A 15,490-nucleotide genomic window follows, 5' to 3' on the forward strand; every position below is an offset into this window, starting at 1 on the left:
TACAACAGGAACAAAAAGGTTTGCTTTTTTTTTTTTTTTTTTTTTTTGAAGTGTTGGTATGATGAACTGAATCATAGCTTTGGTTTGTAAATGTTAATTGAATGATTTTATTAAACAATGTGCCATTCTTTAAATATGATCTATAATGAGATAATCATATGTTAATATGATCAATATTATTTATGTATTTCTTCATGTCTTCCTATTACTATTTGGTTAAACTGACATGAGAATCATTCCTTAGGATTTACTGCAGCAATGACCAGTGAGGTGACTGTGGTAAAATCATCATTTACAGACAAACTTAATAAAATCTTAATAAATTCACAACTGTTTTGCCTTTTGATTGTCACTACACAGATCCAGAGGAGAGTCTGAAAAAGTAAAAATGGCAGTTTTTCTGTGCCCTTGAATGACATGAGAACATTTTAATTTTCTGCTAATGCTTTTAAGAAAATAAAGGTTACCTTTAATTCTTCACCTGAATTGTTCAGTCTTGATATGTAATGATAGATTTATTTTATACAACTCTTTTCTTTTCTCTTTAAACATTCCCTTTTTCATTTTGAACATGTAAAGGACATCCACTTTTTCATCCACGCTGTCTAAAATCTGACGTCATACTTGACCTTGGAACCAGGAACAGTGTCACTACATCGTCCATTTAATAGCTTTATAATATCAGTGTATCACATGAACCCTCCTTCATTGTTAACCCAAGATGCATGAATTAACCTAAGAAAAACCTTTAAAAACAAAAACTGTTTACTAAATAGACCTTTTTTAATAAGAGGAGAAAAATGCAATGAGTAATCAAATCGAACACCCAGTTTTTTTCAGCTGATACCACAGAGACAGTAAAACACTACTGCAAACATCTTTGTTTTTCATCTTATCCTTGTAATGTTCATGCATGCACCAGTAAAGCTGTGGTCATGGTAATTCTGAAGTTTTTTCCTTCAAGTGGTGCCTAATTTCAAATGCAATGATTCACACAGGTCGATAAATGTCACTACAGTCTGTGTGCTAACTAAAGGTAGAGTTTATGTAGTTTCCAGAGAGGCAAAACAAAGCTTACATTGTGATAAGTTCACTCAAAGGCGATAGAAAAAGATGTAAGTGAAGATGTCGAGAAATTATTTTGAAAGGCAAGGATACGAATGCCTCATCCGTAAAGATTGCGTGTAATGTAATTTATGTTTTTTACCTGAACAGTTGATGTGTTTCTAAAGTAGGTTGTTTCCCAATGACATAATGTCTGAGAGCAAGGTAAATTGTGGTACTTTTGTGTTTTTCAAAGGCTATGTGGGACAGTGAACATGGGGTACTTTGTAGTATTGTGGTACAGTTCCAGGTGATGGATGCTGGAGTAAGGACAGACTGTGATATCCATGGTCACTACCAGGTTAAGACTTGGATAACAGCAGAGATATAAAAGAGAGACACAGCCCTGAATAATTATTAATTGTAAATTATGGGAAAATTTTGAATCACTAAGGATAGTGTTAGAAATGTATCACTGTATTTGTATCTGAATTGGCTAGATATTTTGTATGCACAGTTTTTATGATACAGTACCACTGGAATGAAATTTCCTTTAGACAACTGCCCCAGAAAGTACCCGTATACAGTAGATTATAGCACAGCTGCTGAGCTACAGGACTTGCTTCTACAGTAGAAGAGCTTTAGGAGGAGTCATCAGTTTGAATTTAACACTCTTTAGTAACGCTAAAGCCAAATTTATCCTTTATACTGGTCTTACCAGTACCACCTAGTTAGCAGTTCTAATGGCTCACATATTATCTGCCTATATACTGTAGACTGCAGTTGGCTGAAAGAGTGGTAACCTTCAGAACTAACACAGGTTAGCTGGCCACAGCCACACAGAAAAACAAATCTACAGAAGCTTCTAACACAAAGGATTACTGTCCCACTTTAGTGCCTGGACACCATTATTGAATATAAAACAGCTTTTTCCTTTTTTTTTATCTGTACAGAGCTCAGACTGTGTGAAAACTGGACCCGAATTCAACAGGTAGGTGATGAAACGTGTTAAAAGCCAGGTGTGTAATTAATGTTGCTGAGACTTTTTTTCAAGCCATGTAATAAACTGGTGACCCTCATTCAGAGGGCCCCCCTGTGACACACAATGATATAAGCTTAAGAAAATGGATGGCTAGATAGATCTTTTTCAAAGACTTGTTCTAAATTTCAAATATAAAAATACATACATCATGTTGAATCTATGCCATGAAGAACTAAGGCCGTTCTGGAGGCAAAAGTGGGTGTAACCCCATATTTGGAGGTGTGCCTAATGGACTGGCCGGTAACTGTGTATTTGATTAATCTGATTAATAGTGTCTCAACGAAAAATGTCTCCCTATTTATCAATGTGCTCTTTAAAAATATAATTAGATTATAAAATAGTGGCCTAGAAGATGATCTGTCTATTTGAATACAACAGATTAATTAATTTATTTATTTGTTTGGTTTTAGAGTGTAAAAAAAAATATATATATATATGAAGAACACATGAACAAAGGTACCATATGTATTTTGCGGGGGTTTTGTGTGAAAATATATCTTATGTCTACATGGCAACGATCTTCCAAATACATATGAACATATTTTATGTCATATCTCTAATCTCACATTAGCCAAGCCACTGTTTTTTCACTTGTAGGCCAAAATTTCTCCAGCACTTCTAAGTTCTACAGATCTTTCAGATGTAGCTGAAAGTGTGGTTAAATAGTACGTACATTACGATGTACAATTTATAAAAGCTAGAAAAAAGTACTACTATTCAACACTGCACAAACTGTTTAAATGTTTAGAGCCAGCAGTAGTTAAAAACATTTAGCAACAATCTGCTTACAAACCACACAACAATAATATAGACTAGCACACACACACACATACACACACACACACACACACATACAGGTAATTGTTTTACACAACATATTTAAGATAGCTAAGGTTTTCATTCTGAACCAGCCAATGTTTATAAAACATTTCAATATTATTGTCCAGACTCTGTCCAGATATTTTATGAAAAGAAAAGTGTTGGTTTTACAGTTACCAAAGTGGACAGTTGTCTGATACACATTCACACTGTCGAGATAAAGAAAAACCTGTTTCCAGACTGCACCAACATAGCTGATCACATTCTAAAAAATACGTTTCTATATGGTGAAAAAGACTGCAAAATGAATGCTTCATGTATTTACCTTCTAAATTATGATTTTATGTGCTCTAAAAGTTATGCCTTTAGCCTGATAAGAGTAAACAGGTCAGAAAATATGATGAATGCACCAGAAGAAGAAAGACTGACTCCTTATTCACTAAATTCAACTCAAGCTCAGTAGGAGAAATATTCAATTTTATATACAGTTTGATTATTTCGCCTTTAATGTTTTTACAGCTGCCATCAGTTAAACAGACTTAAATTGTGAAGTTCTCCCTGTCATCTTTTTTTTTACTTGATCAATTACAATACCAAAGTGTCTTTTTACAAAATAAAGTGTGCGTTATTGACTCATGTCTTTAAGAATACCTCAAAACAGGAATAAATTATTTTAGTGCATGACCACTTTCAGACACATCTTAGGAAAATAAATAATTCTTGCCCGAAACACAAAAGCTAAATTTGAATTTTATATGTAAAAATAGGCACTCCATGCCAAAGTCTTGCAGGTGTTGATAAACACCAAAACTAATTTGGCTTCACAGAAAGCAGAAGTTACACGCAATAACCAAATACAGTAAATTTTACATTTCAGAAAAGCAACTAGGATTTTCTTCGGCTTATTTTATTTATGACAGTATTAAGTTTTGGCCAAAGCAAAAATACAGAATTTATTGTTTTTGTTTGTTTTTTTAACTCACCATACTAACAGGACTTGTTACACCAAAGGTACATATTGCACATATAAAATTAGCAAAGTTCAAGTCTGAATCAAAAACACCTTGTGATGCATGCAGCTGCTCCAAACAGGCTTAAAAACAAATACAGATCATGAACGTGGTTTTACAATCAGAAACACTGTGGAGGCACTTCAACACAGTAGCCTAAGGACAAAGTAATTGTGTTTCTTGCATTTTGAGGAAAATAAAAATATATTCTTTCAGGATAAAAGGTGAGGGCTAAAAGTGTTTGCCAGTCTTAACTCAATGTTTCTGTCTCCACTGGAAGGTACGCTCCAGCAGTTCAATAGTCCTTGTGACAGGGGAAAGGCTGTTTGGCTTGCAAATGTCCCTGCTTACAGTCTGCTTTATATGCAGGAATGGTCACGCTGGATTTTGGGATAAAAAAAAGGGTTTGGTTTGGAGGCTTTTTTTCATCTTCATTCTTGCCTCTGCTCCCTGGACTTGGAAAGTAAAAAGAGGCTTTCTCTTATCCCTTTCAAATGTCCCCATTACGACGGGCATTCCTGACTCCTCCGGCGTTGTTTAATGCTCACTTCACCATTGACGCTGGTCCTCGCACTGTCATCCCGCCTTCTCTTTGTCTTCCCAGTCTGTTCAGAAGATACAGGGCTTCAGTTGAATTGCAAATGACTGAAAAATATACATTAAGATAATTTCCTATAAAGGAAAACTGATAGAAATATTGTGAAAAGAAAAATCAAATCATGGACTCTACACAGCCAGTGAGTTTGGCCGTGTCGTCCAATGGCATAAACTGACATCATCATTTAGATACATGCAGTTAATATTGTTATGTAATCTTGCTTTTTTGCACATGGCATTTTACCTTACTTTAACAGAGATCAATGGGTGAAAGAATCAACCTAACCACTAGAGGTCAGTATAACATTGAAGAAGTACATGAACAATCCAGCCAGACAATTTTACAAATAAATAAACATAAACATTTTTTAAAACATCCTTCTAATGTAAAACTTTTAAATCTATGGCTCGTGTAGTAAACACCAAATCATTCTGACATTATTCTAGCACATAGTGGTGGATGTCTTCAGAGTGCACGAGTATCTCACATCATGAAATACGAAATGGCTGAAAACTAGTTGTAAATGCAAACGTTTTGACAGGTGTGACAGAATGTGGTTGTCCTTAAAAGATGAAAAATGTAAAATTGTCTTCCCCACTTTCTAACAGTTCTGAAGTTTAGTTGCTATCGGTGCCAGGAAAGCATCAGAAAAAAAGTGTTTTAAATGGGGCTATATGAATATTTGTTAGATTAATTACATTATTATTATTAATTATTATTACTTATTTTTTTAAGTATTTTTAAGTACATTTACTTGAAAGGATCATAAACATGTCAGAAAAGAAAAGGAAAAAGAAAGGAAAGGAAAAGAGAAAAACACAAAAACAAGTCATGCTGACTTTCTAAATTTGTCTACAGACCTTGGCGTCCCGTTCTGCAAATTTCTGGAACATGTTAGCATAGGTCTTTTTGTCTTTTTCATGATGTTCCTTAATCTTGCTTTGACAAATGGAAATCTGAGCACGAGCTGCTCGGTTTGCTGAATTGACTTGCAGTACTTGCTGAAAGTCTGCCAAGGCCAGGCTGAACTCATTGCGGCGGAGCCGGGCTTCCCCACGACGATACAAAGCCTTCTCATTGTTTTCATCAAGCTCAATGACCTTTAACGGACACAAAATAAATGAACAGTACAGTAATAGTATAGTAGTAGTTAAACATTCATCAGCTACACGTACAGGAGATGGGCAGACATCAGCTCACCTTGTTGCAGTTGTCCACTGCTTGTGTGAACTCTTTTAATCGCAGGAAACACAAGGCCAAGTTAAGGTGGGAAGTCAGAATATAATCTTGTATCTTCTTCTGTTGCATGTCTCCGGTACCATACTCTATCTCTAGCCAAGAAATGATGCGCTGGTACTGGATGACTGCCTGGTAATACCGCCCTGCCTGATGAAGGAACAGAATATATCTTTATAAATCTAAGATCTAAAAATAAATAAATAAATCATTTACTGGCTTGAGTGAGCACCAGAAGCTGTACCTTAAAATACTGATTCCCTTTACTTTTTACTTCAGCAGACAGATCTAGCTTTTCTTTCAAGTCCATTTCCCAGGAATCTTTAGCCTTGTGAAAACACAGAAAGAGCATAATGACTTTTTTTAATTGGAGTTAGTGAACTGAAAATATGTCTATAAAATCTATGAGATCAAGTTTGCCTCCAACTAAACTTAAACACATTTATTCCATTTACTTAAACACATTTGTCAAACAACATTTATTCCAGTCTCATCTCATCTTATTATGTAGAAACTAGTGCTCACCCTTTGGAAGTCTTTAAGAGTAATCTCATATACGATGTCTTTGTCTGGTCCTATTTTGTATTCTGGTTTGCCTTCGCTTCCAAAACCATACCTGTAAGCATATAAATGACCACCTGATTATACTAACCAATAATTACTATTTTGAAGCATGCCATTTCTGCATACCAACATCTGTGTCAACAGTTGACCCGAACCACTTGACATTCAAGCTCCAATTTGTGACATGATTTGAAACTGCTGCTGAAAATTCCCCACATGCTATAACCATCAAACATTTCTAATAAACACACAAACCCTTTGAAATGACATCAAAGGAATTTTATTTAACTTTTTTTAGATCTGAATTTCTGAATGATATCATTGGACAACTGCTTTCAGTGAAGTTGAATATGGATACAGGGCATATATTTTGAGTGTTTCGAATAAATATAAATCAATTGCAGAACATACAGAACATACACACTTATATGTATGATATGCACTGACATATATGCTCGAAAAAATGGTGTGTAGTACTTAATGGAAAGGTTTAAATAAACCAAAAAAATGCAAATGTTGTATGTAATTGTAACCTTAATAGTGTAAAAGAAAGATTTTATTATATCAGTGAAAAGTCTGTTTACATCTGCAAAAATAGAGAGCTCTGAACCAGATATTGAGAAAATATTTCCTTTAAGGTTTCTTCCTTTGTTAGCTGATAAGTGACTTCATTATATTTAATGTTTATCACTAATATTGTTTTTTTTTTAATTATTGAGAAATATTGAAAAATACAATAAAATTACATGAAAAAAAGCTTTAATAGCTTTGATATTTATGAAATAAAAATGAGATATAAAATAATTAAATTAAAGTTATCATCATAAAGGAACCTACAGTCCTACAGTTAAGACACCTTAAATAAAAATTTCATGAGATAATAATAAACAAAGCGCACATAACTAATTACTGATTGTATTTCATTAACAAAGTGACATGACATTTTTACATTTGTTAGGAACTTACTTTGGTTTTAAGTAAAGTAAACAGCACTCTCCTTTCTGCATCTTGTCCATGGCTCGGTCCACTCCCAGAGGAATGCTTTTATCTTCAGCCTGACCAACAATAAAGCTGACGTCCCTGCAGTCAAACAGTCGGTCACCACACCTTCCCTCCAGGTGCACTGTGAGACACAGGGCACAATTTAATCTATGATGTTGTCAATTACTATACAGATTGTTTATCAACCTGGCACAATGCCAATTATTGATGAACAAACAAATCATGTCATTACCGTTCACAATTGATCCATCGTTGGGATTAGTGTAACCTTCCCCTTTGACCTTTATTCTTCTCACAATTCCACCATCGCCTGTAAGTACCTCGCCTTCAAACTTAATTAGCTCCAACTGTGTGAACATAGAAATGCCATCACTATACAAATGGTGGGACAACGCAAAATACAAAATTACAGCTCTGCAGAACTTTCAGTAGGTGTGGGAGGTGAATTAATACATAACTAAAAACAAGTAGGAGTTATCACTGAAAATAAAAAAATTAATGACTTATGGTAATGAAATAATAAGAAATGAAGCAAGTACACTGTGTAACCAGACACATACTGTTTCTATGCCTTCTATGTCATAACTAGCCAGCTAGCTAAGAAAACCAAGTCTCACGTATGAAAACATCAGTTTTATCTGTTTTATTTCACTGTAGATCAGTTTAAAGTTGGGAAAGAATATTAAATTTAACTTTTTCTGTATATATATGTTTAAAAAATTATAAATGCTCAAGTATTTTAAGGATAACTAACTACATCTGCAAACCCAAGTCTCTCTTGGTGTTTGGCTGGAATGCAAACTTCAAAGTTCTGTCAGGTTTGGGGTTAAGTATGATGTCCCAGTAGTCTCAAAACCTGTGCACATGAAAACCAGACATGTGCACACAATTTGAGTACGTGAAACAATATGAACAACCAGAAAACCACCGAATGTGGAGCATTCTACGCAGTGCATATCCAGCTCTCTCATATGTGCTAAATACTGAAGTAGTTCATACTTTTTCAGTGTATGTGTATTTTTTTCAATGAGAGAAAAACTTGGTAATGTTTTTTTATAATCCTTTATACTCTCTTTTAAGGGTATAAATAAAAAAACATATATTGATAAATTTATTAGCTGATTATGTCTGCTTAAGCAACATTTGATGAGCCTACAAAGTGAAAGCTGAACTGAGTTGAATCACCAACTGGGAGAGTAAAACAATCCTTTTTCATGAATATATTGCATTTAATGGGGCCAACATGAAAAGCAGATCAGAAAACTAAATTATACTTAACACTGATTATTCAGGAAAGAGAAGATCTGAACTGTAGTGTCACTGAGCCCCAAACACACTCGTAAAGGTGGTATATGAAACTATGCTGGCTGTATGACTGAGGGGGATTAAAATAGACAAGTTAATTTTGTGACCAGCGAGTTCCATCTGCAGAGACATGCTCCTAAATTAAGGCCCTCAGTGCAATGCTGGATTAATGCGTCACACAAATGACAGCGCTAATGTGACATGCCTACCTCAAATACTACTGAAGAGCTGGGAGGAATTTTGTCAGGATTTCCAGCAGCTCCATAAGCATACTCGGGTTTGCACAGCAGTGTGCACACCTCTCCTCTCTGCATGGACAACACAGCAATGTCCCAAGCCCTGAGGACTTGTCCTGTGAGTAGATCAAAAATATTTAAACAATTAAACAAGACTTTGTTGGCTCGTTCGATAAGTTCAAAGGTTATATTACATCATTCAGATATATAAATTTAAAGCAACAATTTTTCCTGCACACATTTCAAACCGATCATTTTGCTGAGGATTACATGAAAATGTTGATATTTGTAAATATAAAATATCCAGCTTAGCTTAAAGACTGAAAGAGTTCAACAAATCAGCCAGCATCTCTAAAGCTTACTTATTAAAATTATATGTCTTTTTTTTTAATGCGTAAAAAAATCAAAGTTCTGACAGGCTGATTTTGTTTTCGCGTGAAATGGAGAGCCTTGCATCTTTCCATATATACTGCTTAGGTAAACTAATCTGATTAAATTAAGCAAATGTGGGAGTTAATACAAGGATCTGACATGCATCGTCAGAAGATATTTTATTTCAGTCCAACTTGAAATTAATCACAGGAAAGTGTTTAAACAGACATTGCTAACACATTTACATGTAAATACGTATTGCCCGCCTACCTTAATCATTAGTGGCAATTAAGAGCCCTGGAATACAGTTCATACCTTCCTTACTCACTAGCTAGTTCTTGCTTTTAAGTATATTATCTCCCCCTGCTGGTACTGCGACTTCTGTATGCACGTCCATGTCACGCTTTGAAAAAGTAAAGTGTGAAATGGATACGGTGGACCGACATATGAATTATACATTTTGCTGTGATATTGGGTTGCAAGTTTTCAGTAGTGTGTTGCTGCAAAACTACTATGCCTCTCAAACTGGCATAGTAGTTGAATTTTTTATGTAAATTAAAGGACTGGACTGAAAATAAGTGAAGGAAATATACATCATGAACATCTTTGAAAGACCTTCCAAAATTCTGGAGAACTATTGGTTGAAACTACTTAAAGGTACAGAATTACAAAGACTGGCTCCTTGGTAGCAAAATATAATACAATACTGCATTTACCTTTAATTTATCAACAGTTAGAGACAGTCATGCCAGTCACCTACCTTTGCCCACATGGAAACAAAAGGGCTCTTTGCGCTCTCGACTACAGTCAAATTTCTTCCCAGTGACCAGTTTCCCAGTGTAGTGAACCATTACTTTGTCCCCAATCATGGGCCTGTCTCCATCTACCCCTGCACGCTTTATAACCTGCAGAAAGAAAGACAAGTGTCTCCTTTAACAATAAAAGCTTCTACCATTTAACAAAGAAAATAAAAAAGATAACTCCTAGATCTAAAAGGGAACAGATAAAAAAAACATGATGTTCCATATGGTGGAAAAATGAGTCCTACTTGTGAATGAATGTCAACAGTCACATGATGACAGTATTGTAAATACCTTGATAACTCCTTGGTCTTTATTGGTTGTTACATCAATGCCCTTTGCAGCAAATAGGGCTGTGGCTGACTGGTGATCCATTGGCAAATCCTGATCAGTTGTCATTTCTGTGCGCGGAAAACCGATAGTATAACACTGCCAACGATACAAACACACAAGCGTAGATGTTAGCTATCTGACTGACTGCTTGGTCATTAAATTTCCTTGCATCTCATGTTTAAACAGGAAAATTATGCATAATATAGATCAAATTTGCGGAGCAGGGCTAGAAAAATCAGGATATAGGATAAAAATATCAATGTGATCACCATAATCCACCCACCGAATATTACTGTTACTTCACCTTATATAACTTGAAGCTATTTTAGGGACACATGCTCTAAATCAGTATCTTGTACAAGAAATACATTTACAGTTATTGTTAGCAGCATCCACATCATCATTGATCCCAGCTTTAAGAGAAACACATTTGCAGGCTATGGCACCTTTTCTGATCCCCCCCCAACAGATAAAGTAATTACATAACTGTGAATCTAAGTGAAAGCAAACAGCAAGTTGCTCACTTCACTCATTTTATTTTGTAGCACGCTCTGTACTTACAGAGTACACGGAGTACTCGCAAAGTGTGTATCTCCAAGACCATTACTTAATGACCTTTGTGTGTGCTTGGAAAAATATATAAACACATCTGGATTTTTATTGGACACCAAAATGAATTCTTCAGAACCACATTCGCATAGTTTTACTGTTTATTTTTAAAAAAGCCTTTTTAACATAGCAGAGCCTTCCATCTAAAAGCCTCACATGCACAGGGGAAACACACACCGCAACGCTAAACCTGCAGCATCCTAAACAGCCACATGATCTTCCCAGTGTTTATGATGACACAGTTAAAAGTGTTGAATTCAGTCAAGGATCTGAGGTGATACACTAATAAAATATCACAACATGAGGCCCCACACTGTCTGGCTTTCTCTGGTAATGTGATACAGCTCAAACATTGTCTCTTGTGAATCAAGAGCGGCATCGATGTCAGATTAAAAATTTCACACAACTAGGTGTCATGTGAATTTCTGTTATGCTGCTGACAGTACAAGCACTGATACCTAACCGAAAATATTAGAGTTCAAAGATTATTGGAAATGTTTTAAACCAGAGACGATACAAAGCTTCGGTTTCTTCATACCAAAGTACTTTAGATTTGGACAAAAATAGTTTTAACAAAATGTGGAAACACAAGCAGCCAAATACGTAAACTGGCTAAATTCAAAAGTATAAAGATGGCAAATTACAAATAATAAACTTGCTGTTAAAAAAAAACCTTTCTATATCAAAAACACTTAATATTCAGCCTGATGAAAGGCTTGCTGGCAATAATTTCAATAGCAGCTTTGCCAGACCCATAAAAACTGTAATGACATGTTGGACATGTTGCTTCTCTCATCAAAGCAGCAATCACTGTCTGCATGCTGCTTCCCCCATACACAAAACTACCATCTCCTCTGGCACAATAATGTTGACATTGTTTGAAAAAAGGCCACATAGTTATGTTAAGCATGTTGGCAAACACTGTTTGGTGATTGTTATCATATGCAGCTGTTGACACATTAACACTTTCTCACATATCATTGTGCTAGGGATGTTACTAAGGCTAGCACGTTTTGGGGGCTTTACCACACTCAGAAACACACTGTCCAGAGAGGCAAACTAAGCAAACACCCTTTGGTCTCCTAACAAAAAGAGAAGCTTCTAATTAGGCTCTCCTATTGGCACATTTTGCAGTGATAACTATAAAACTCTCTTAAAGGAGACCTATTAAGCTTTTCCTTAGTTTCTCTCATACAAATGGCTATTAAAGATTCAAAAAAATGAGATGAGCATATGTGCAAGTAATGCCTGTAAAACACCAAAAGCTCAGGCTTAGTATGACATCTCTTATATGGTTGAACATTGGAGATGCGCCAATGGCCCCACCATAAGGACATAAATAAGGAATTGTGAATCATTCAAAGCTACTTAGGTAGGGTCAAAGAATGAGAAGTGTAGAGTATAGTATAGAACCGTCGCCTCACTGGGGCTCCGTAGTTAGATTACAGAAGCCCCACATGCAAAGAACAACAGCTGTATTTTTTAATGTGAGAGAATCTCTAACAGAGTATTGTTGAATAATTTATGTATTTATTGCAATCCTTTGTCATTTAAACACTAAGACATGTTTTTTTGTCTATGGTGTTATTTATTGTTTAATGGGTGGTCAAGTAAACCAATTAATGCAGTGGCAAACTGATTTTTATGAGGGTATGTGGGGGGAGAAGGGTCGTTACGGTGGTCTTCTTTGCCGAGGCTGCACCACAGTGCTGCATCTCCTTTGTAAAACGCTTCCTTTAAAATGTTTTTATATGTAGAAGTATACCATTTCGAGCTAAAATGGCCTCTTGGTATCAAGCCAGTTTGGACTCATAGAGTTATACTTCATCTGAACATAATTAAGGTCTTTCCTTTATTTATTTATTTTTAAATAAGCCTTCTACAGTGCAGCGAATCTTTGAGCAGCACAATAACGTATTGCGCAATATACTTGAAATTTATATTTTTCCCACTGACAAGCAAATGTAAACATATTTGTTTTAGAATGAGCAAATAAAGAAAATATTTGACTTCAACTGCTTTGGTTTTTGATGATTAGATTGCTGACTGTATGCTGGGAAGCCGTGAGAAAGGGGATTTTATGTGAAGGCAACCTTTGTATCGCCTGTTTTTTAAGCAGAGATGTTGAAGATACAAGATTATCTCAGTGATGTCACAAGCAGAAATCTTCTCACATCGCACCACGTTTCTAGCTCAAGTTTAGGTAGGGCTGTCAGGACAGACTGTTTCAAATAGTCAAAATAAAAAGTGCAAGTGTCCATTCAGAGTAACGTGAGGGATGCAGTGACAAGGACACAGCTGCTGATCAGACGACAGTTCTAAAATTTCCACAGACTTTATTTGAGGCAATAACCATTCTTCGGGTGGCATGTTGTTTTACTGGAGAGGAGCAGCAGCTCGCCTACCCTGCATCAGTTTTCTCGATTTTTCCATCAGTCGCCCTGTCTTACGTTATGTTCTGCTGTGGCGACAAAGAGCCTGCAAAAACTAACATTAAGCAACAGCACTTGGTCTGAGTCTCAGCAATAAGCAACATGTCCAGTGTACTGAATACCGATAAAGAAATTGACCTCATACTAAATGAGATCTTAGGAAACGTAAACTATGGCGCAACCTGAGTGCCTCAAACCACAAGATGAAACCATAAAGATCTGTTTTACTGACATTTGCACTGTTTGTTCTGGTTCTTCAGCCTTGTGTCTCCCCTCAAAGTGTTTGTGCACTGACCAAAAACTGTCCATCCCTCATTAGCAGCATCTTGTCTTGTGTCTTTGATATCTGATGGATTTGGTTTTAGATGTATCTCGTGCATGTGTGTGTGCATTTGTGTGTCTGTACACAATGTTCCTTCTATTCACAGTTCCCCCGCTGGCAAAGCCTGTCGGTGTTCACCAATCTGAGACCCCCTCACGTACAGCCCAGTTTCAATTTTTAAACCAAAACAAGGTGATTTAAACAAGTCAAACAGAACCTATATTTACAATTAGATTAACATATGATTTAAATAGGGTAAAACAAGTAGGTGAATGCAGACATATATTAGCATCATTTCAAGTAAAAGTTGTGTGTTCTATCAATTTGACCCTTTTAGCTTTTGCTTTTTCTTTATGATAAATATCCAACTATATCTAACAATGTAAAGAGGAACATTGCACAAGCAGTGACAGCACAGAGATGATGGCATGTAGACTACATGTACAGCTACTTTGCAGAGGAATACAGGAACAGAGCACATTAAGACAAAGACACACACACTTCAGCCTATCTGTACGTTCTGCCTCATATCCGTAGTCTGCTGATTAATATGTGAACGTGTGAGTACACAATGTGCATGGCAAACAGACATCCTGAACCAAAGCACTGTTTGACATACGGGATTTTTCCCTTTCACCCAACAACCCTTTGCAGAGTTTAAAAAGCGACAGGAGTTGACTTTTTGAAAATGCTGGCAAAAATAGATTTGACGCGAAATTTGACACTGCAAACCTTAAAAATCGATTTTTTTTGTTAAAAGGTAACAGAGAACCCCCCTTTTTTATAAAACAATATATCGTAAATTGCAGTGCTTTTAAAAAACAACAACAACCAGTTTATCTATATTCCGTATCTACCTTGAGGCAGTTTGATTCATCTCTGGGATGTCGCCTCAGCCTCTGTTTTACAAGGCCACCTCTGCTTGAGCCTCAAATCAAACTACCCGTGCGGGGACGCCCGTGTATTTGAAGTTATTCAAGGGGCCACCATCATATCCTGTAATGTTTAAGTGCTCCAAAATAAATGCTCGAGCGCCAGAGTTGCTGGTGTAATTCTCAGAAACAGTTACACAACCTGTAATTTATGTAGGTACACCTAGGCTTCCACGTAGTCTAGATATAAACTGTTATCCTCATCCTTCCCTTCCACAGGGACCCACAGCTAAGTGCCACATTTACACACACACACACTTTCACCTATTAACCCCCACCACCCCCCACAAACACGCGCGCGCGCGCACAGTGCCTTATCAGCCTTTATTTTGTGTGTGTGTGTGTGTGTGTGTGTGTGTGTGTGTGTGTGTGTGTGTGTGTGTGTTTTTAAAAAGCAGTCTTTAAATACAATGAAGGCTAAACCTTCACGATGTATCACAAGTGTCAGTTTAACTCAGCCAGGCATGAATATGCCTTAATTAGCTCCTTAATTAAGTCCGTCAGCAGCAGAATAAAGAGGAGTAAATTAAATCACTTACATGTTCTTGTGATCCGATAATAATAATTTCTTCAGCGAGTCGGTCGGTAAATTGGAAAAGCGCGTCTCTTTCACCTAATTCAAGCCCGCCCTTCTCATCTCATATCCATGGTACTAAATGTTCTGCCCATGTGGTTATTAAGCAGCGCTCTTTCAGTCTAGTTATCCCTCCTTCCCGCTCTCTTTTTTTTAATCTCCGTCTTTGCCGGTGACGATAAACCTGCCGGTGTAGTAGTAGCCACATGGAGCTCAGACTTCAAAATGACACCGGGGAGGTAGTGAGGCAGAGAAGCACA

The 15,490-nt window shown here is 36.4% G+C and overlaps 1 protein-coding gene across 1 annotated transcript; it reads right to left on the reverse strand.

The window, feature by feature from the left end:
- Positions 1-2,802: 2,802 nt before the first annotated feature.
- fkbp5 (FKBP prolyl isomerase 5) lies at positions 2,803-15,490 on the reverse strand. The gene is made up of 11 exons (XM_085457129.1): positions 15,196-15,490; positions 10,323-10,457; positions 9,989-10,133; positions 8,830-8,972; positions 7,548-7,662; positions 7,280-7,436; positions 6,275-6,365; positions 5,994-6,077; positions 5,714-5,899; positions 5,374-5,613; positions 2,803-4,520 (listed from the first exon to the last, which is right to left on the reverse strand). The coding sequence occupies exons 2-11, from the start codon at positions 10,425-10,427 to the stop codon at positions 4,419-4,421; spliced, it is 1,368 nt and encodes a 455-aa protein (XP_085313255.1). The 5' UTR covers positions 10,428-10,457; positions 15,196-15,490; the 3' UTR covers positions 2,803-4,418.

Source organism: Copadichromis virginalis, linkage group LG5, assembly GCF_057382275.1.
Source record: "Copadichromis virginalis isolate Kocher_CV1m ecotype Utaka linkage group LG5, C_Virginalis_male_GT1.1, whole genome shotgun sequence".
In the NCBI taxonomy this organism is placed as follows: domain Eukaryota; kingdom Metazoa; phylum Chordata; class Actinopteri; order Cichliformes; family Cichlidae; genus Copadichromis; species Copadichromis virginalis.